General features: G+C 39.9%; 1 protein-coding gene across 5 annotated transcripts in view; it reads left to right on the forward strand.

Annotated features, from left to right (window-relative positions):
• Positions 1-23,965, forward strand: part of grb14 (growth factor receptor-bound protein 14) — a 152,299-nt gene that overhangs the window by 41,291 nt on the left and 87,043 nt on the right. For all 5 annotated transcript variants that reach the window (XM_087268558.1, XM_087268559.1, XM_087268556.1 and 2 more), the window contains exon 3: positions 4,432-4,558. In XM_087268558.1, the coding sequence (XP_087124684.1) occupies positions 4,432-4,558 (127 nt within the window). The remainder of the gene's footprint in view (positions 1-4,431; positions 4,559-23,965) is intronic.

The raw sequence follows: 23,965 nt of genomic DNA on the forward strand, positions 1-23,965 counted from the left end.
CTGCTAGTTTCCCCAAAGGAGGCCAGTTTGAGTTTTTACAGATGCACTCTGGGATTTTACTCAGGATTACTGTCGTTGACTAAAACAAAAGGAAAAGTTCATTACTTGACACAAAAATGAAATTTAAAGGTATAGTTCACCCATGAAGGTAAATTCTGCCACTGTTTACTCTTTACTCTGCTCAACATAAAATATGTGTTAAAAAAAACAAACTCATAAAAGTTAGGAACCACTTTACAATGTGAAAATTTCCATTTTTGGGTATATTGTCATTTTTTCAGGTAGTCTAGTTTTAGTTATCTTATTATAATAATATTTTTTTTTCTAATGCAACAGTTTTTCAGTTATGTTTAGGCCTAGTTTACACTTCATGGCTTTAAACATTGGCAGATTGCTGTGCCGTTCCCTTTACATGACTTGATTTTTGTGTCTTATGACTAGTTCAGACTTCATGATTTTAGCCCCAATTTTGGCTCGCCGACAGGTTTTGAGAAATCGCCGACAAATGCCTGAAATCACAGGCAAATCGGTGCTCGTGCAAATGAGTGACAATTACACAGTATGAACTATCAAAGATGCGATCTGAGAGAATCGCCGATGAGTCGCCGATGCCTGCGAGATATTTGGTGTGTTAAATATCTGGAGCTGTCGGCGATTCAAATCATGCCGTGTGAATTGAGTTTTGACTGAAAATAACATCAGTGATCGCCTACAGCCAATGAGAGAGCAGCTTTAACTTGTGTGTGCGTGTGTGTATACCTGCTGCAGGCCAGCGGGAGGCTGGGGGAGAAGTTAAAAGCGCTCTTTTTCGGTTTATTTGGACCCACAAAATGGAGGAAAAACTAGTGGAGGTTTGACAGGACTCAGGAGCAACCGTGTCTGTTTGACGTTTAATACAGAAAGAAATTAGTTTATTATCAACGTTGAGGAGAAATGGCTAATTCCCTTTAAACCCAGGTGAGCAAATATGTACATTTTCTACCCCATTAAAGGCTTCTTTCTCATTATGTAGTTAATAACAAAAGATATACTATGTGTTTTTGGCTGTGAGAGGTAGTTTGGACGAAGTTGTCGGCGATTCTTCCAATAGTAAAGTCATGCAATGTGAAAGTCCCTGTCGCTAATCCATCTTGCAGTGTAAACAAAGCAGCGACGAAACGCTAGCGCAGATAGTCAAGCAGTGTGAAAACATCTGTGACACGAATACTTTAAAAATCATGCAGTCTGAACTCGGCATTAATCGTTGTGGTGTTCACATTACGTGAAACTACGTAAATGATCCACAAGTGGGGGGGTCACACAGTACATGATCTGTCAACAACTTATCCCCAAACAGCTCAGTCAAGTTACCAAACCACAGCCAATGAAATTTGGAGGGAGGAGTATGCCGAAGCATACTAATAGGATGTTTAATTTGCCAGTAACTTAAGTTAACTGCTTCCGGTGAACTGAATGCTAATGCAAAATCGGAGCGTTTATGGTCTGTTTTCTTTAAAAATCAGCGATCTCCACTGAGTAATATCTGATATAAAGTGGGTCTCAGATTGTACAAGAAGCACTGCATTAAATTAGATTTTTCCCCCGCCATGTCTTTATAATATGAGCATTTATTTTACTCCAGTATGTTCAATAGAGCTTCTGTTGTAACCTGCCGATTCTGACAGGAGCGTGCGGGTAGACGGCTGTTTGTCTGTTTGGCTGTTTTACGCTTGAGCAACTAAATGAATGCCAAAGTCTACTTAACTGATTGTATTTTAATCACATTACAACATCGATGCTGTAAAAGGAACCGTATAAAATGGAAAAAAAAAACTCACAATAAAAGATCACAGGAAGTTTATCAGTATGGGATCAACACTAGCTCAGCATATACCATATCGTTTCAAGCTTTCAAGGGAGCGTTTAAAAACATCATCAGTCTGCTGAAGCTTCAGCGGATCATTCGCTCATCTGCAAGGTTTAAGTGGATAGATACACAGAGAGTTTTTAATTTTTGTAATTTAATAACGAATCTATAACACCCTGACAATTTCTAAATATCTGTGCATTTCTTTCTAACATTGTTATTTTTTACTTACAAACAATAAAGAACTGAGCATTTCTACCTTCAATTATCATTTTAGTCAAAATGACTGCATGTCTGCTACTTTTCGCTGTGACCTTAAATTTGCATGCATTTTTCGCCTAGCAACTTGTTCCTTACATAAACATAAACACTTTCTGATAGCAAAAACATACATACATTTAGTGTGTGTGTGTGTGTGTGTGTGTGTCTGTGTCTTTATGTGTGTGTGTCTGTGCATAAACAACAGTGCAAAATACAGACAGTGCAAACAAAAACAGACAGTGCAAAATACAGACAGTGCAAAATAATATAGACAGTGCAAAATACAGACACTGCAAAATAATACAGACAGTGCAAAATACAGACAGTGCAAAATAATACAGACAGTGCAAAATACAGACACTGCAAAATAATACAGACAGTGCAAAATACAGACACTGCAAAATAATACAGACAGTGCAAAATACAGACACTGCAAAATAATACAGACAGTGCAAAATACAGACACTGCAAAATAATACAGACAGTGCAAAATACAGACACTGCAAAATAATACAGACAGTGCAAAATAATACAGACAGTGCAAAAAAATACAGACAGTGCAAAATACAGACACTGCAAAATAATACAGACAGTGCAAAATAATGCAGACAGTGCAAAATATTACAGACAGTGCAAAATAATACAGACAGTGCAAAATACAGACAGTGCAAAAAAATACAGACAGTGCAAAAAAATACAGACAGTGCAAAATAATACAGACAGTGCAAAATAATACAGACAGTGCAAAATAATACAGACAGTGCAAAATACAGACACTGCAAAATAATACAGACAGTGCAAAATAATACAGACAGTGCAAAATACAGACAGTGCAAAATAATACAGACAGTGCAAAATAATACAGACACTGCAAAATAATACAGACAGTGCAAAATACAGACAGTGCAAAATAATACAGACAGTGCAAACAAATACAGACAGTGCAAAATACAGACAGTGCAAAAAAATACAGACAGTGCAAAATAATACAGACAGTGCAAAATACAGACAGTGCAAAAAAATACAGACAGTGCAAAATACAGACACTGCAAAATAATACAGACAGTGCAAAATACAGACAATGCAAAATAATACAGACATTGCAAAATAATACAGAAAGTGCAAAAAAATACAGACAGTGCAAAATACAGACAGTGCAAAATAATACAGACAGTGCAAAATACAGACAGTGCAAAATAATACAGACAGTGCAAAATACAGACACTGCAAAAAAATACAGACAGTGCAAAATAATACAGACAGTGCAAAATTATACAGACAGTGCAAAATAATACAGACAGTGCAAAAAATACAGACAGTGCAAAATACAGACAGTGCAAAATAATACAGTGCAAAATACAGACAGGGCAAAATAATACAGACAGTGCAAAATAATACAGACAGTGCAAAATACAGACACTGCAAAAAAAATACAGACAGTGCAAAATAATACAGACAGTGCAAAAAAATACAGACAGTGCAAAATACAGACACTGCAAAAAAAATACAGACAGTGCAATGTAACATTGACAGCAATATGTACAATGAATAGTTGTACCCATAGTTGTTGGAAGTATTGTTTCAAGTATGGATTGGTTTAAGTGCAGTTCATGCTACATATTGATGGTGTGCAGTGAGGGGTATGGAAGAGTCTGTGTTAGGTGTTCATCAGCCTGATAGTCTGAGGGAAGAAGCTTTCCTTCATTCAGCTTGTGTGTGATCGGATACTGCGGAACCGTCTGCCTGAGGGTAGCAGAGAGAAAAGACTATGGCTTGGGTGGCTGGAGTCGCTGATGATTTTCTTGGCTTTCCTCATGCACCGCCTGATGTAGATGTCCTGGAGGGAGGGAAGCTCACCTCCTACTATGTGGCCAGCAGTTCGCACAATCCTATGTAGGCCTTTGCGATTGCTGCTTGTGCTATTTCCATACCAGGTGGTGATACAGCCAGAAAGGATGCTCCCCACAGTGCAGGTGTAGAACAAGAGGAGGATGTGGGGGCTCATTCCAAACCTCCTGAGACGCCTGAGGAAGAAGAGGCGTTGTTGTGCCTTCCTCAGCTCTGCGTCTGTGTGAGCAGTCCATGTCAAATAACTCCAAGAAACTTGAAAGCGCTGACTCTTTCCACTGGCGTCCCGTTGATGGTGATGGGGGTGTGTTCTCTCTTCTCCCTCCTGAAATCCACCACCAGCTCTTTGGTTTTGGGAGACTTTCAATAATCAGATATATTTTTGATGTCTTTTTCAGCTCCAGATATTATTATTACCCATCATTCAAGCCTTCTTCAAATATTCCATTGTTTTAATACATTTTCTTTCTCCTCAGAAAAGTCAGGGAGGTGGATGAAACCCAAATGGGACCCGTCCCAGATCCCTTCCCAGAGTTGCTGCCATCCGCTGTCTCCCTAGTGTCTGAGTGTCTGTTACCCTGGACCAAAAACAGTGCAACTCAGGTGAGCAATGCATGATTCATCAGTTTTGATTGCCGTTTTTGCGATGGATCCTGTTATTTCTGAAAGCATGTGCTGGAGATTTAATGGAATCAGTAATACTGGCCAAAAAGGGCATGAAAATTGTCATTAATTAACTGTCCTACGTCGATAAACAGTTAAGGGATTGATTTGTTGGCTGATTGTTTGTTCCTGGTTGTCATTTGGTTGAAATTAAAGTAAAACAAAAGTTGCTGACACTTTTAAGGACCTAACAACACCTCTCTGATGTCTTTGCAATGTGTATGTGAGGTTTCAGCTCAAAATACCACACACATATTTATTCCAACCCGGGCTCATTGTGGAAAAGTAGCCTCGCGGACGTTTCTGCGGACCGCGAAATACGTCACAGGAGGTATGTATTCGAGCGGTTTTTGTTTTCGCGGATCCGCGAGAGGCCGTTGTGCGCGCTTTTTCACATCTCGAGCGCCTCTCGGGAGCACGCGCCGTTTGCGCCCGCGCTGTTCTCGTGCGAAAAAGCCGCCCGAGGCCGCTGTGGAGCGACCGTCCGTCCGACTGGCTGGTCGAACGATTAAACGATCGACCGGGCGGGCCGCCCTCCTCCTCCTCCTTCCCTAAACCCAAGCGATGGTTTGCAAAAGCTGTCCAGAAAAAAAAAGAAAAAGGCCCTCGTCTTTGATTTCGACCGCGTTTTTGTATCCCACCGTGTTCTCTTCCTTATTTTTCGGATTCTGTTTTTTATCTTACCTGATTTCCGGAACCGCTCTTCCCCGGACCCGATCCTGGTCGTCCCCGCGGTCGGCTCCTCCTCCTCCGGGCCTTCGCTCCGCCAACCTAACGCTGCGAGCTAAGCGGACAAACTGGTAGCAGCGGGAAAGCCCTCCACTCGGAGGCGAGCCGTCAGCCGGCGAGCACGAAGAGGAGGAGTGGAGCGGCGCCACACCGCAGCATTCGCTCGAAGAAAACTAAACGTGGCCGTACGTACCTCCAGCCACGGTAATTGCGGTCTCCAGAAACGTCTTTAAATTCAAATGAGGTTGGCAGACGGCTGCTTCTCACTCAGGGCTGTTTGTGAGATGGTCACCAATGTGTTGGGCTTTCCCCCATTGACGACACAAACAAAGAAATCAATCAACGTGTTTCTCCATACTCCAGTGTTGTTATGTCCCTTCGTTACTTGTTTAATGGTCGAGGGGGAATGAAAAGGAAAACATTAAAGATGCAGTATGTAAGATTGACACCCAGTGGTTGAATTAGGTATTGCACTCCTAAATCAAAACAAACGGAAGCGCAGGTTGCCAGATTGAGGACAGGAGCGAGTGATTTCAACCGTGTTTTTAATAAAAGCACTGGCACCCGAGGCGCACTGCGTTGAAAACTGCGAGTCACATGACAAGAACTGACCAATTAGCTTTGTACTTTGTATGCAATATATACATTTAGGCCCTGTTTACACTAATTCGTTTTAGTTTTAAAATGATATTTTAGAATGAAAACGATTTACATCCACACTGGCGTTTCATCTATCATTTCTGAAAAACCTCCGTCCACACTACACTGCTGAAAATGCACATCACATGAACACACACCGACTCTGGCCTGTGCTGCAGCGTATGTGCGTGTCTGAGCTCCAGCCAGTAAGCGGGTGCACGTCGGACAATTGTTCATGGATAAACCACTGGATCTCATCTCACTATAGTTGTTGGATGTAATTTTTAATTCATCTTGTCTAGATCTAAAAACTCTTCACTCTTTTGAATCCATTTCTTGTTCTTAGGTAACTTGTTTTGACTGAAAATAAGTTAATATATTATTTTATGTAACCACGCACACTGATTCTGCATATTTGACTGATTGCTTGCTTTTATTTCCTATATTGTATAAACTTATTGTACATTATACTTTTAGAATAGCCATTATTGATTATTAAAACTGATATTCAGCACAGGAGACACGGTGTGTTTCATATTTTTTACTGAAAAAGAAAGGGTCCAGTTATGTTATAAGCTTTGTTGTTATAAATAAATCGTTGTCATATAAATATGCAGCTACACGACACATTGTTGACATCTTTGTTAAGTTGTTAATATCAAAATGAAAATAGGCAGTTCCTTATATCATGTTTTCTCTTTATTGTTACAGCGTTTGAAATTAACCTTTTTGCTTGGTAGCACCGGTGCTCCTAACTTTAAAAATTTAGGCGCATCAGCCAAAACTTAGTCGCACCCACCAATTATAAGCACCCTTACTACAAGTTTTATACAAACAGATTTATTGCATTTTAAATCAACAGTATAAAAATACAGTAAAAAAAAATAATAATAAATATATATATATGAGCAAAGAGTGCCTAAAGATACACGGACCGCTCACCGGCCCTGCACGCACTGCTTGAATGAATCTGTTAACGGTATAACTGTGCTGTTCTCACAGGTGCTGTCTGATATTGCACTGATGCTTTTGATATATACTGTACCTTATTATATGCATACGCTATATTAATAGCCATACCGTTTTTTTTAAGAGTTGCGATATTAGTTTATTCAGTGCAAGTCCTTTTGCGATGGTGAACGTGGTGTTACATTTGACATACAGCTGCCGCTTGCACGGCGGACAGCATCTGGCAATTATATGAAGGATTAAACAGAAGCTCTAGTGCTAGATGTGGCAAACAGTTACTTGCAAATTCCATCCCACAGACTTTTCATATCGGACTTGGAGCCAATGGAAGTCTTTTATCCACTCTTCGAAAAGTGTAGATGGTGGATTAACATTCAGCACATGGTCACTACTAAGATGTGTCATTATTTGTAACTGTAGATGTCATGGTTTCTAAAGCAGAATCTGTCAGTGTTATCTTCTTTACAATTTTTCGCGGTAGTAGCTCTCTCTGTCATCCCAAGCAAGAAGGCACTGAGTGATTGACAGGTGATATTAACCAATCATTCACGTTCAGTGCTAGAGCAGTGGTGGGCCAATAAGAAGAGCGCGAAGGCGGGGCAAGCATTACGGACTTGGCTTTTACTGCAGCAAGTTGACATGACAACTGTTTTAAACCATTCCTGAGCGCTGCGTTTAACGTTTCTGCATTCTGCGTGAATGTCTCCCGAATCCGCGCATGTGGTGAACATTTTGCAGTAAAAACTGGTCGCACACAACAATTTTAAGCACTCGCAAAAGTGCTCCCGAATATATTTTGAGGTCGCATAAATAAAATTTCGGGCGCATATGCGACCAAAATGGTCGCAATTTCGAGCCCTGTGTTAACATAGGGAAACAACATGGCCAGGGTGATGTAAATGACATTATAAAGTAGCCTACACTGTTCCCTTTGAAGATTTACTCGACGTGTCCTCTGGAGTTTGTTTTCCATCTTAAACTTGTAAAGTCTGAACTTACAAGGAAAGCATGCAAGGTTGAACTTTGTGCACTTGATATTGAGAAAAATCCCCAATCAGATAGGCGAATGTCTGCAGCCACACCTCCATTTTTAGATGTCTCAGTTATTCTGCATCCACACTTCATTTTAAAATCTAAACGCCCTCTTCAGCGTTTCCAAAACGCTCTGTTTTTTAGCTCTAAAACTTTGGGGTAGTGTGAACAAAAGGTGTAACCATAGCAAAATGTCCGTGTTTTAAAATTAAAACGTATATTGGTGCAAACAGGGCCTAGCGTGAAGTAGACTAATTACTTCAGACAAACACCCAAACACTGCAGTGCTTTCTTCATTCTATGGATGTCAATGGTTGCAGGAGTCCAGTTTTCTTCTAAATGTCTTCTTTTGCGTTAAAAAAAAAAGAAAAACAGGTTTGGAACAAGTGAATGAGGAGATCATTTTTAAAGGGCCATGAAACCCCCTCGTTTCAGCAGGGTGTTTTCACACCTCTACTTTGGAAAAAGTCAGAAAAGTGGGCGTGTCCAGCTCTGTTTAGGGGGGAGTGTCGGAGGAACTAAAGTGGGATGGTGTGGGAGTGTCTATTTGTGCACGCGCGAGTTTTAGAGTCAAAATACACGCCCACACAGACAGGAGAAAGTGATGGTGTTTAACCTACATGGACATCTGTAGTGGAATTATTTGCCAAATTATTAAATGGTGGACTTTAACTGCAGTTTGGCTCTTTCATTCAAGGAATTCATTCATGCCCCTCGCGACAAACGAGATATTTGATTCGAGGATCTGCTCTAAGCGTGTATTTTTCATGCTATGTTTGATACCGCACTGCGAATGAGAGAAAAAAAAACTCTGCATTTCCCGGAAACTTAGATGCACACGGCAGGTAGTGTCAGAAAGCCGCGTGTGTTATTCCGGTCACTAAATGCGGTGCTATGTTTGCACTCAGTGCAATAGTTAACTTAATTCGATACGAACAAACTGAATAAACAAAGAGCACTGGTCGCTCACTTACCAAATCTGTAGAGACAGGACAATCACCAGCAACTAGAGCCGCGTCTTTATGGAGAGAATACTACAAGCAAATCCAGATTTCAGCGTTTGCAGATGAGAACAGCTCTCAGGTAAACAATAAACCTCCTTAGACACGTAAGTTATTGTTGTCGAGCGTCACGTACACTGTTAATCCACACGTGATCCAGATAAGCTCTCACAGAGAGAAAATGAAAACGAAACTTAACGGCAGCAAACTATAAAAGCAACACTTCACGCTTGTTTTGCCAACACAACGTGGCGTCTTTGTGGTGTAAACACGGTGACACAAATGAATATTAATGAAGTTGCACAATAGAGCGCACTGATTGGTTTGAACCAAGCCTTACTCATGCATTAATGTATCACACTGTAAGACGTAATAAGACTCACTCTGGCACAGACGCCCAGTCTGCACGCTGGAATACAGGCTATTATGTCATGACCGTGACGCAGCTTCAAAAATTCGTTTCAAACAGGAAGTACGAATTTGCTTGAAATAACGCAAAAACAACCAATTTACACTTTTTTGTGAAATATAGGTGTCCTAATAGTGTTTTTAGCAGTGTGGGACACATATACGACTGTCAACAGCTCAAAAAATGTGTTTTGGTGTTTCGTGACCCTTTAAAGTATTTGAAGTTTTGGGCGAACTCTTTTGAATATGTCAAGCTGCTGTGATCAACCCATTGTAATGTTTTTCAGTGAATATTAAATCACTGAAAGAGCTGCAGGTTATTTTGTATTTTTATACGTATATTTTGTTTTAAAAGTAACTTCAAAGTAAAGTAATTGTAATCTGATTACTTTCTGCATAAAGTAATTAGTAAAGTAATCAGATTAGAATTTTACAGTAGTAGTCAGTACATGACGAACAAAGCACACTAAGAAAAGTTAAACAAACAACAGTAGATCAAAGCAAAAGGAGAAGCCCTTATTTAGGCCCAATCCCAATTCTACCCTTTAGCCCTTCCCCTTACCCCTACCCCTCGTTTTGCGCGTGCACGCCAAGGGGTAGGGATGTCCCAATTCTCTTTAGCTTGAAGGCGTAGGGCTAATGGGAAGTGGTGAATAGCCCTTTGAATGAAGATTTTTCAGGACCACACTCGAAACCAAGGGGTAAGAAAATTTCTCAGAATCCACCAGCCACAATGGCAGTATTGCTGAACCCGGAAGTAAGGAGATCCACAAATTAGTATTTTTGTCATTATTATGAATTTTTACAACAAACAAACACGTTTTAGTTTAGTAATAACCGCATTCGTGTTTTACCGCCTTGCTTTAAAAAGAAAATGCTAAATAAAAACAGCTAAATTTTGCGATCTATAATCCGTAAAAAATAAGTCCTGTATAGCAGTCCCACAACAATCTGACACTCGATGACACTGGAATACCCTGTCAGAAGAGTTTAGTGGCAGGGAATTAACTTTTTAAAGTGTCTGCTATAGGCCTAATGTTGTTTTCGTGTGTTTACACAGATGAATATGGCCATTATGTAAATACACAGTACAGTTACGATATTATTGTCACATTAGATCATTATGATAACATAATACATGGCTTCAGTGACTTCCTGAAGATGAATACCAAAAAATAGCACAACTGGAATAACTACAGCAGTCGCGATCGTCTGATCTCATATGAAGCATAAAAGCGCAATGACATGTGATGACGTGTGCAGGTGATGTAGTGCTGTCCCAATTCTTAGGGGTACATTTTGAAGCCCTTCCTCTTAACTCTCGGTTGGCCAAGGGAAAGGAGTACAAAAATAGAATTGGGATTGGGCCTTAGTGTCCTATCAATTCATTGTGGTCATGTCATTGGCCCATGAACATTTCCTGCTTGTTATCAAACTGTTTCATAACTGTAACAAGAGGCGATTCAATCATAACTTAATCTTAAAACAGCTATCATAGCATTATTTATCAGTATGTGGATCTTTTTGGATTCTTGGAAGCCATAGAAATTACTATTGTTTTTGTTTACACACCTCAAAATTGTCTATAAACTCAAAACAAAACCTAAACTGAAACAACAGTCCCCAAGCTGCATAGCATCATATGGACTTATCAAGTGTGATTAAAAAAAATAGTATTAATTAATTTTTACTGTTATATATAAGCTATATTCACACAGTGTTACCACATAACTGTGCAAAAACCCTTTGTAAAAGTGATTTTGCATAACAGATCCCCTTTAACTATGGTTCCACTTGAATATTTTGTTTCTTGCGTTGAACATTTTTGATTTAAATTGACTCTAAAAAGCAGTTTGCTTGACACAAGCTGTTCAATTCAGATAAATGTGTACATATTGGAATATATCTGTTGATTTGATTACTTCTGGGATTATTTTGGTGCCTTTTCCTGCAAGAAAACTGAGAACCGTTAAGCCGTTGAACAGTAGTTTTATGAGCTTGATATAAGTTGTACTGCTCGTATATTAGAAGCATCTTCATAGCTCCAGAACTTAAGGCCAGTGCAATCTGCTTGCATTGCTGATTTGGGAAAACCAAGACCCCTGTGGATCTTATTATATGACAAATATATGTTATGAACGGCCATCCGGAACAGCTTTGACCTGCAGCGAAATCTGCAAATTACAGTATATTGAAATGTGCCGTCATAATGTGGCTTTGCAGTTGGCCATTATGGGGGCCTTCATTACATTTGAGGCTGGCAGTAATGATCCCTCTCGTATTATATCTGAGGCTAGCAATTACAGCCACAGTATATGAGCGAAATGAAGAGAAAACCAGAGGGGGATGGGGTGCAAGTGTCACGAAAACTTTCTGCTGTGCTAGTTTCTACAGTCTTCGAGGAGGGATTATGACCTAGACTGTGTCTGCTGTGACAGACGGTTCAGGGCTGGATGGCTAGACACAATAGTTAATTTTTCAAATGTAATTGTTTTCATTTTGATGGTAACTTTATAGGTGCTGTATGTAAATGGTTGAGTCTTCTAAAGCAGGGGTTCCCAAAGTTTTCAGCCCGCGACCCCCAAAATGAGAATGCCAGTGACTCGTGACCCCCAATACTTTTACTTTACTTTTACTTTTAGTCATTTAGCAGACGCTTTTATCCAAAGCGACTTACAAATGAGGACAAGGAAGCAATTTACACAACTAAGAGCAACAATGAATAAGTACTAAAGGCAAGTTTCAGGTCTGTAAAGTCTAAGAAGGGAAGTGTTAGTAGTTTTTTTTTTTTTTTTTTTTTTTTTGTACAATTAGTGTGATATTCAAAGAGGCAATTGCAGATTAGGAAGTGAAGTGGAGACTAAATAGTTGAGTTTTTAGTCGTTTCTTGAAAATAGCGAGTGACTCTGCTGTTCTGATGCAGTTAGGGAGTTCATTCCACCAACTGGGCAGATTGAGCGTGAGCGTTCGCGAAAGTGATTTTTTCCCTCTTTGGGATGGAACCACGAGGCGACGTTCATTCACAGAACGCAAGTTTCTGGAGGGCACATAGATCTGCAGAAGTGAGTGCAGATAAGAAGGTGCTAGGCCAGAAGTCACTTTGTAGGCAAACATCAGAGCTTTGAATTTGATGCGAGCAGCAACTGGCAGCCAGTGCAAACGGACTAGCAGCGGAGTGACATGTGCTCGTTTAGGTTCATTGAAGACAACTCGTGCTGCTGCATTCTGGAGCAGTTGAAGAGGCTTGATAGAGTTAGCTGGAAGCCCAGCTAGTAGAGAGTTGCAGTAATCCAGTTTGGAGAGAACAAGAGCTTGAACAAGGAGTTGAGCTGCATGTTCAGATAAGAAGGGTCGAATCTTTCTGATGTTATAGAGTGCAAATCTGCACGATCGAGCAGTTCTAGAAATGTGGTCAGAGAAGTTTAGTTGGTCATCAATCGTTACTCCAAGGCTTTTCACCATTTTGGATGCAGTAATGGTTGCCCCATCCATCTGGATTGAAAAGTTATGGTGTAGAGTCGGGTTGGCAGAAACTACAAGCATTTCCGTTTTTGCGAGGTTCAGCTGAAGATGATGATCTTTCATCCAGTGTGAAATATCCAACAGGCAGGCTGAGATACGACGAAACTGAGGCGGACGACGCGAAACCGCGTCTGCGTTCGCTACACAAGCTCTTATAGTAACCAAGGAAACAGTGGCTAAACAACTTCTAGTATTATACACAACTGAAAGCAAGTTTAAATGTCCTACAACTTTACACAAACAGCTGGAAACAAGTCCTCAAACCATACACAACAACTGAAACAAATCTTAAATGTACTTACAGGCTGCTGTTCTAGATGCTGCTAAAGTGCTTCTCCTGCCGACTAATGCTACCGTGCTCACTATATAGTGGTTACCTGGCGTTTGGACACGCCTCCCGAGTCAAAACAAGGGCCGAAACTGAGGCGGACGACGCGAAACCGCGTCTGCGTTCGCTACACAAGCTCTTATAGTAACCAAGGAAACAGTGGCTAAACAACTTCTAGTATTATACACAACTGAAAGCAAGTTTAAATGTCCTACAACTTTACACAAACAGCTGGAAACAAGTCCTCAAACCATACACAACAACTGAAACAAATCTTAAATGTACTTACAGGCTGCTGTTCTAGATGCTGCTAAAGTGCTTCTCCTGCCGACTAATGCTACCGTGCTCACTATATAGTGGTTACCTGGCGTTTGGACACGCCTCCCGAGTCAAAACAAGGGCCGAAACTGAGGCGGACGACGCGAAACCGCGTCTGCGTTCGCTACACAAGCTCTTATAGTAACCAAGGAAACAGTGGCTAAACAACTTCTAGTATTATACACAACTGAAAGCAAGTTTAAATGTCCTACAACTTTACACAAACAGCTGGAAACAAGTCCTCAAACCATACACAACAACTGAAACAAATCTTAAATGTACTTACAGGCTGCTGTTCTAGATGCTGCTAAAGTGCTTCTCCAATATTCTCTGAGGTGGTGGTTATAAATACAGAAACCTTGTATGCAATGACGCACACACACCAATAGACCCAAGTCTTTTCTTTGTTTTTTTTATGTATGTCAGTGCTGTAAATGGGCTAGAAAGTTTAACCTGGTGTTACAAAATCTGCTACATCTGACAGTATTGCTGTGTCTTTAGTATAATGTAATTACCTGAGAAGTCGCAATCCAATAGAACTAGTAACTATAAGCTACTATAGTAACTATATCGTTTATTGTAACTATAAACGACTATTTTTCTCATCAGTAGATTATTGATAAAATACAGTAAGTCTTAAGGTTTAATAAAAATTAATTGATTTTTGAAAATCACCAGGCAACCCCCCTTCATTGTCCCGCGACCCCTCGGGGGGTCCCGACCCCCACTTTGAGAACCTCTGTTCTAAAGCATAGAAATACCATAATATGTTTGCAGATATTTACCTTTTTAATATTCGTGATCACACCAGTGTGATCATAGCATTAGAACACATATATAATTAACTGCTACAAATTCTGCTCAAATGCACTGTAGAAGAGAGAAAGGAACATGATGCTTGTCATAAATCACAATTAATCAATGTAAACTAATAACATTTTTTTTAGGTTTCAGACATTCAAATACACATAAATACTAGCGAAACGTATCATTGAAGGTTTGTGAAGTACACACGGATGACTATGAAGATGACAATAACAATTATTTTTAAATAATACTGGACAATTTTAAATTTTTTTAATTTAAGAGACACATTGTTTATTTTGCTATAACATTTACTCTCTGCCTTTCCTAGTTAAATAGCGACTTACTTTCCTGTATTTCGGAGGAAAATTATTAATAAACATAATAAAGACTAAACATGGCCAGGCCCCTTAGCCATCATATCAAAGAATAGGATCGTTTTTAAACTGTTTTAACAACAAAATACATGTTCTTACATATAGTGGATGGATGGATGGATGGATGGATGGGTGGAGGGGTGGATGGATGGATGGATGGATGGATGGAAAAACAAAAAAGGATAGATGAAAAACAGAAAAGGGATGGATAGATAGATACATTGACTGATGAAAGAATTAAATGATGGGTGGATGGATGGATTGATGGATGGATGGGTGGAGGGGTGGATGGATGGATGGATGAATCAGATGGACTGACAGATAGACTAAATAGATTAGAAACCCAGCAGCTCTGTCTCATCCCTCATGTGGCATAGAATAAACATGGCCATGACCCTCAGCCATCATACTGTGCATCCAGAAAATATTGATAGCGCTTCACTTTTTTCACAATTTTTTTTGTTACAGCCTTATTCCAAAATGGATAAGATTCATTAATTTCCTCAACATTCTCCACATAATACACCATAATGACAATGTGAAAAAAGAGTTTTTTAAATTGTTGCAAATTTATTAAAAATAGAAAACCTTAAAAATCACCTGTACATCAGTATTCACAGCCTTTGCTCAATACTTTGTCGATGTACCTTTAGCAGCAATTACAGCCTCAAGTCTTTCTGAATATGATGCCACAAGCTTGCCACACCGTCTTTGAGAATTTTTGCCCATTCCTCTTTGCAGTACCTCTCAAGCTCTATCAGGTTGGATGGGAAGCTAAGGTGTACAGCCATTTTCAGATCTCTCTAGAGATGTTCAATATAATTTAGATCTGGGTTCTGGACATTCACCGACAATATGGACTCAAGGACATTCACCAAGTTGTTGTGAAGCCACTCCATTGATATTTTGGAAGATGAACCGTCGCCCCAGTCTGAGCACTCTGAAGCAGGTTTTCATTCAGGATGTCTCTGTACATTGCTGCATTCATCTTTCCCTCTATCCTTCCAGTTCCTGCTGCTGAAAAACATCCCTACAGCATGATGCTGCCACCACCATGCTTCACAGTAGGGATGGTATTAGCCTGGTGATGAGCTGCCTGGTTTTCTCTAAACGTAACGCCTGGCATTCACTTCAATAGAGTTCAATTTTAGTCTCATCAGACCAGAGAATTTTGTTTCTGCTGGTCTGAGAGTCCTTCAGATGCCTTTGGCAAATCCCAGATGGAGATTGGCTTCCGTCTGGAAAGGCCTGATTGGTGGATTGCTGCACAGATGGTTGTCCTGCTGTAAGGTTCTCCTCTCTCCACAGAAGAATGCTGGAGCTCAGACAGAGTGACCATCAGGTTATTGATCACCATCTGACTAAGGCCCTTCTCCCCCGATCACTCAGCTTAGATGGCGGCCAGCTCTAGGAAGAGTCCTGGTGGTTCCAAACATCTTCCACTTATGGATGATGGAGGCCACTGCGCTCATTGAACTTTCAGAGCAGCAGAAATTTTTCTGTAACCTTCCCCAGCCTTGTGCCTCTAGACAATCCTTCATTCCTTCATTCATTCATTCATTCATTCATTCATTTTTCTCCGGCTTAGTCCCTTTATTCATCAGGGGTCGCCACAGCGGAATGAACCGCCAACTTATCCAGCATATGTTTTACGCAGCAGATACCCTTCCAGCTGCAACCCATCACTGGAAAACTCCCATACACACTCATTCACACACATACACTAAGCCAATTTAGCTTACCCAATTCACCTATAGTGCATGTCTTTGGACTTGTGGGGGAAACAAGAGTACCCGGAGGAAACCCACACCAACACGGGGAGAACATGCAAACTCCACACAGAAATGCCAACTGTCTCAGCCTGGGCTTGAACCAGAAACCTTCTTGCTGTGAGGCGACAGTGCTAACCACTGAGCCACCATATCGCCCTAAAGTAGATTCATGTTTTCATTTTCAAAAACACTTTGCTTCTAATAAAAATGTGTTATAACTTTAATCTTCTGGTTAATGTAGTTTCTCATATACTTCCTTAAAGACTTTTTGAAATCCCTATGGGAGAAATGAATGGAAAATAAATACTGAAAAAAGTCAGAGGGCACCAGTACACTGCATTTCTATCATATTTGTGTCCATGTGTGCAACAGACGAGCTGACATTACGGTCCATCAATCACTATAAAGGCCAGTGTGTGCCAACAATAGTTATTTTTTAATGCAATTATTTCCATCATAATGCATTTCATAGCTACTTTTTATTCTCTTACACGCCATCTACAGAGCACAATAGTCCCCATCTCCTCTTTTTTAGGGAGTGAAGTGTCCTCTTGGGAAACAATCCAGGTCTTGTTACCTGATTCCTTCTAAAACGCAGGCTGCTCTTTACCGCATTTACCGCACACTGCATTTCTCCAGTGCCTGGACTGCCATTGTTTGAGTGCGCTGATGGGATTATGGGGGATTGGCTTTTGTTTTCAGATGATTTAGGGGAGGCGGGAGTATTTGAGCTTCAGCTTTAACAGCCAAATGCCGCTTCAGTGACCTCCTGAGATCTTGTTGTTTAAAGTGACCCCTTCTTTAAGCCCCACCTTGACAATGCTACTGACCAATAATACCTTATTATTTGATTTGATTTATTTTTAAAAGTGTATAGGTCACTGTTTACAATAAGGTTTCATTAGTTTATGTATTTACTAACATTAACTAAGTATGACTAATACTCTTAGGGAATATATCAATCATAGTTTAACATTTACTCATGCATTATTAGCGTCTGACAATCATGTGTTAACATTAATTAATGCACTGTGAGTTTACATGAACTAACAATGAATGACTGTATTTTTCATTAGCTAACATTAACAAACATGAACAAATAATATACTGTAATAAATATGTATTGTACACGTTAGTAAATTTATTAACTAACATAAACTAAAACAACCTTATTGTAAAGTGTTGCCAGTTTATAGGCGTCTTTGTGTTTTATATAGTTGCAACCTTATATCACGCACATTGTATTATATTTTATTGGCCTCTGAATTATTAAACGTAGTTTTTGATAGGTTAACAAAACAGATTGATTGTTTAAACCAGGAGTCACCAAACTTGTTCCTGGAGGGCCAGTGCCCTACAGATTTTAGCACCAACTCAAACACACCTGAACAAGCTAATCAAGGTCTTACTAGGTATACTTGAAACATCAAGGCAGGTGTGGTGAGGCAAGTTGGAGCTAAACCCTGCAGGGACACCGGCCCTCCAGGACCGAGATTGGTGAGCCCTGGTTTAAACAGTTTTAGTAAGAAAAACACTTTTTTTAATGTATAAATATTCACTGTGCATGATTTTGATGACATTTAAATTGTCAGAATACTTTTAAATAATACTGGGCAAAGATTAATCACATCCAAAGTAAAAGCATGTTTTGATATATACACTTGAAGTCATAATTATTGACCCCTCTGAATTATTAGCGCTCCTGCTTATTTTTATTTCCAATTTCTGTTTAACGGAAAGAAAAAATTTTCAACACATTTCTGCACATAATAGTTTTAATAACTCATTTCTAATAACTGATTTATTTTATCCATGCCATAATGACAGTAAATAATATTTGACTAGATATTTTTCAAGACACTTCTATACAGCTTAAAGTGACATTTAAAGGCTTAACTTGGTTATTTAGGGTAACTAGGCAGGTTAAGGTAATTAGACAACTCTTTGTATAACAATGGTTTGTTCTGTAGACTTAAAAAAAAAATTTTAGCTTAAGGAGGCTAATAATTTTGTCTTTAAAATGCTGTTTAAAAAAAATTAAAACTGCATTTTATTTTAGCCGAAATAAACAAATAGGACTTTCTTTAGAATAAAAACTTATTATTAGACATACTGTAAAATATCCTTGCTCTGTTAAACATCATTTGGGAAATATTTCTGCTTTTTTTGTTTGTTTTTCACTTATAATTGCAATTAAATAAAATTCTCCCATTAAAAAAGCAACATAGGCACATTCTGAAAACGTCCTCCTACACTCAAAAAAAAAAAAATTGTTGAATGAACATGATTTAATCGTGGCACCCTTTATGCATCTAATCCAATCAAGTAAACCTGAACTGCTTTGAACATGTTGTATGAACACAAAGCACATTTGTAGATAAAACATGGTTTCAATATGTCATGTCAGTCAACTACTTTGCAACTAATTGACTCAAAATGTTTATATTGTGTTATTCTAATTAAAATGATTCTAATTTACTCAATGTAACACTAAATCTTTACTTTAACAAAATTATGTCTTGTTAAATCAGCTAGTAAATTTCTTGTTCAATATTGTTGTTTAAATTCATTCATTCATTTTCTTGTCGGCTTAGTCCCTTTATTAATTCAGGGTCGCCACAGCGGAATGAACCGCCAACTTATCCAGCAAGTTTTTTACGCAGCGGATGCCCTTACAGCCGCAACCCATCTGGGAAACATTCACACACACACTCATACACTACGGACAATTTAGCTTACCCAATTCACCTGTACCACATGTCTTTGGACTTTGGACTGTGGGGGAAACCGGAGCACCCGGAGGAAACCCACGCGAAGGCATGGAGAACATACAAACTCCACACTTTAACATTAAATGTTGAGGAAATAATTCAATGTTGCTGACTTAATTCCAGATTCACATGTTTCCCCAGAAAGGCACACACACAAAAAAAACAAGTTAACAAAATCCAAAATGTAACTCATTCCTATGCAACGGTCTGTAAAGCATGTCGTAGACAATGGTAAGTGAAGGGTCAATTGCTGTGCAAGTGTGCGTGTCCGGCTGTTTGATTGGCAGCTCTCTTTAAACCATTGCTTCAAGCGGGACAAAAGGAGAATGTTTAGTGCACACAGCTGTTTGTCTGACAGCACGTCTGAGTCACACGGTCAGCATGCAGAAACCAATGACATCATAGCCCCAGCCCTCCCCCAGATGAATAGACGGAGAGAGAAGTGTTGCATCATTGTCCCGGACGCTAATCATTCCCTGTTGTGTGTGCTGAGTATTGCTTTTTATATTTAGCTTCCAATTACACCAATACTTTTTAGTTTTAAAGACAGTTATGTCTTCTGTCCACAATACCACAGAAGTTTAGACTCCTGAAAACGTTTTGAAAATGCTGAGGTGTTTTTGTTTTAGGAGACCGCACTGAAAAAAATACTCTTTGGATTTACTGTTTTTTAGGGTAAGTGGTTGCAAACAATTTATATGGGCTGAATTTAAACAATTCTATATTTGTACCCCTTCCCTTGGCCCTTGAAAAAGAGTGTGAAGGTGAAGGGCCTTAAAATTTACCCCTAAGTGTAGTTTATTCATAAACTAATTTCGAGAGGATCACGTGCTTATGATTGACACAGCCGGCCCCGAGTCAAGCTAATGTGCGAACCACCAATCAGACTATTCCTAACCAAGTATAAATAACCAAACACCTTACCTTTAGTCATCTTCGTCTTGAAGAATCCCCCCTTCCACCCCTTCGCCTCCTCTTTTGTCTACAGGGCAGCACGGCGGCCCAGTGGCTAGCACTGCGGCCTCACAGCAAAATGCCTCCGGTTCGGTCATCTACCCAAACGGTCAGCCTTTTCGTGTGGAGTTCATGTTCTCCCCGTGCTTGCGTGGGTTTTCCCCGGGTCCTCCGGTTTCCTCCCACACTCCCAAAAACATGACACTTAAGTAAATTGACTAAACCAAATTAGCACCAAATTCGATTCAATTCTGTCAGCAACGCATCACCTTAGCAACCCTCACGCAGCGGGGGTTGGGGGGGGGGGGGGGTCTCGAGATCTACCCGAGCTCAAACTCCCCTCTCGCCCTGCAACAGAAGGGAGCCCCGGACTCGAGGCTCTCATGAGCTCGGGGCTCTCTCCCGGGACAGCATGCCAAACTAGCTTATTACCAATCATCAGCTAAGTGTAAACTCTTGAATGGGCCTTGAATGGTGGTACATTACGGTATGATTCAGTACGCTTTTATGGCCGTTTCCCCTGTCAAAAGGTACCAAAAAGCGACCCATATCATATCACTTCTTGGGTAACCTTTGCAAAAAGTACCTAGCACAGCTAAAGGGTACCAAAAGGCAGAGCAAGACACACAACTGACTGCTATTGGTTTACAGAGATACATCACTTGCTCGTGGACAAGCTAGAATGAAAACAAAGGAAATGCCATGTTTTAAATAGTTGAGACATTACAGCATAATAATATATACATATAATAACGAGTCATGGTCGACCCAAGCTCAAACAAACCTTGTCGTCATCTTGATGAACAGCCACAAAGCCAAGAAGAAGAGCAGAATCTGCCCTGTGCCCCATAGTTTTTTACAATGCCGTCTAGAGCGGCTTTCCTTTCTTTTGATCTGATGATCATAACGTGCACGTGATTATTGGAATGCTTCTGACATCAGATCCTTTATAAACAAACAAACACGAGAGTGGCATGCAAAAAACAAAGGAGCAAATGATTCTTTCAGCAACCTAAAACATGAACAAACTGCCATTTTTAACTATTATCATCGCCCGCGCTATTATGAACTCAGAATGATGGAATTACTCTCTAACAGAGGTTACATGTGCTGGTGAAGATTACAGACACTTATGAGAGGTTTGCACTGACTGTGGGCAATGCTGCGTGTTGTTTTTGAATCCAAATAAGGCCTAATGTATGCTGTGTGTAGTTTTTCTGTAATTGGTAACATAAAGGAGACTGTAAGGGGCTGTATGTGTTTAAACAAGGGGGGCAATAATTCAGGGGGGTTAATAATTCTTATTGCAACTGTAATTGGCAGGATTATTTTAATCAGTTTTTTTTTTTGGAGATTCAACATCTGTGTTCATGGAAACCTCACATGGCATATTTAAAATATCATTATGTTTTTAGTAAGTAATAGTTTTTTTTGCATTAACCATTTAAATCTGGGGTGGTTCAGTGGTTAGCACTGTCACCTCACAGCAAGAAGATTGCTGGTTCGAGTCTCGATTGGTTCACTTGGCATTTCTGTGTGGAGTTTGGATGTTCCCCCCATTTTGGTGTGGGTTTCCTCTGGGTGCTCCAAATAAACTAAATTGACTGTAGTGTGTGTGTGAATGAGACTTTTTGCGTGTTTCCCAGTACTGGGTTGCAGCTGGAAGAGCATCCGCTTTGTTAAGCATATGCTGGATAAGTTGTTTTTTTTGCATCATTGTCCTACTGGAAGATGAACCGTCGCCCCAGTATGAGTTCAGGTGCAGCAGGTCTTCATTCAGGATGTCTCTATACATTGCTCCATTCATCTTTCCCTCTATCCTGTGGCTTCCATCTGTAAGGTTCTCCTCTCTCCACAGAAGAATGCTGGAGCTCAGACTGAGTGACCTTCAAGTTATTGATCACCTCCCTGACTAAGACCCTTCTCCCCCGATCACTCAGCTTAGATGATGGAGGCCACTGTGCTTATTGAACTTTCAGAGCAGCAGACATTTTCTGTAACCTTCCCCAGCCTTGTGCCTTAATCCTGTCTCAGAGGTCTACAGACAATTCCTTTGTCTTCATGCTTGGTTTGTGCTTTGACATGCACTGTCAACCCTGTGACCTTATATAGACAGGTGTATGCCTTTTCAAATCATGTCTAATTAACTGAATTGACAACAGGTGACCACCAGTGAAGCTGCTGAAACAGAATGATCAGTGGAAACAGAATGTACCTAAGCTCAATTGATAGCTTCACAGCAAAGGCTGTAAATATTAATGTACATGTGATTTTTCAGTTTTTTTTTATTTTTGTTTTTTTATATATGCATACACTGTCCATTAAAAAGAGAGATTTTCTGAAAGACTGATGAGCCTAGTTGGTTTTGAAAACAGGTAGTTTTACCCATAACATCAAATGTTTCTTCTTCTCTTGTTTTAAGATTTTAGGGTTGGTGTGACATGGAGATATATAAGAGCAATAATATACTTTCACTCTAGATGGGCATGGAGCAGTGCATTTGGCTGTCATTGGCATCAAGAGGGCAGCATTTTACCAATATATCAAAACCCCACGAGACCTTCGCTTGAGAACACATGGTTTGTTTCCAGTCTGTGAGGAGAAAAAAAAAGTCTCACCACAAATGCAGTAGATTAATGGCAGTGATGTAAAACGAAGCCTCGTCTCGTGCTTTTTATATTACCAGCTGAGCCCAGAGGCCCTGGGCATTGGCACAGCTTTGTTTTACGTGCTCTTTAAAAGCTATTTTAGTCGTGAGAAAGCACTTGTGCGCTTGTAGTGTCATGGTACATTTACATGACAAAAGCCCATAGAGTTGTAAGTGCTGTTTCAGAGGCCTTTGGCTCTGTCAGCTGTGCTCTCTGTGTCTTGGCCCTCACTAACCTCTCCCAGACACCAGCCCTCATCCGTTTTCACACTTCACTACATCAATATGCATTCAAACTGTTTTTATAGCCTACTGCCAATGTGCTAGGTGAGTTATCTGGACAATGATAGTCAGGTGTCTGTTACACAAAATACTGAGAACGTCTCGACAAGAGCTTGTGAATGGAAAAGCTACTTTCGTTATGTCCTCAGCTTTTATTATTCACTCACACTTTTCTGTTCAGATTTAATTTCTTGTCCCCATGTGTTATTAACTTGAATGTTTAAAACTCAAAGTGAGCGCATTGGAGCTCTGAAGATTATATTAATGCCTGACTTCATTTGAGTTTGACTTTAATTGCTGTAGATTTGCTCAAGATCATTGCACCGAAGAGCTATTACCTGCAGATTGTTTAAACAACAGATTATTGAATCAGTGAGTTGTTAACTTGAGATTTACTTGAATCAGATGACTGAATCAGTGAGTTGTTAACTAAAGATTCACTCTTCAACAGATGACTGAATCAGTAAGTTGTTAACTAGAGATTAATTCCAATCAGATTGCTAAATCAGTGAGTTGTTAAATGGAGATTCACTCAAATCAGAACACTGAGATTCACTCCAATCAGATAGCTGAATCAGTGAGTTGTTAAATGGAGATTCACTCAAATCAGAACACTGAGATTCACTCCAATCAGATGACTGAGTCAATGAGTTGTTAAATGGAGATTCACTCAAATCAGAACACTGAGATTCACTCCGACAGATGACTGAATCAGTGAGTTGTTAAATGGAGATACACTCAAATCAGAACACTGAGATTCACTCCAATCAGATGACTGAGTCAATGAGTTGTTA

The sequence above is a fragment of the Danio rerio genome, chromosome 9 (assembly GCF_052040795.2).
Source record: "Danio rerio strain M-AB ecotype USA chromosome 9, GRCz13ab, whole genome shotgun sequence".
NCBI lineage: Eukaryota > Metazoa > Chordata > Actinopteri > Cypriniformes > Danionidae > Danio > Danio rerio.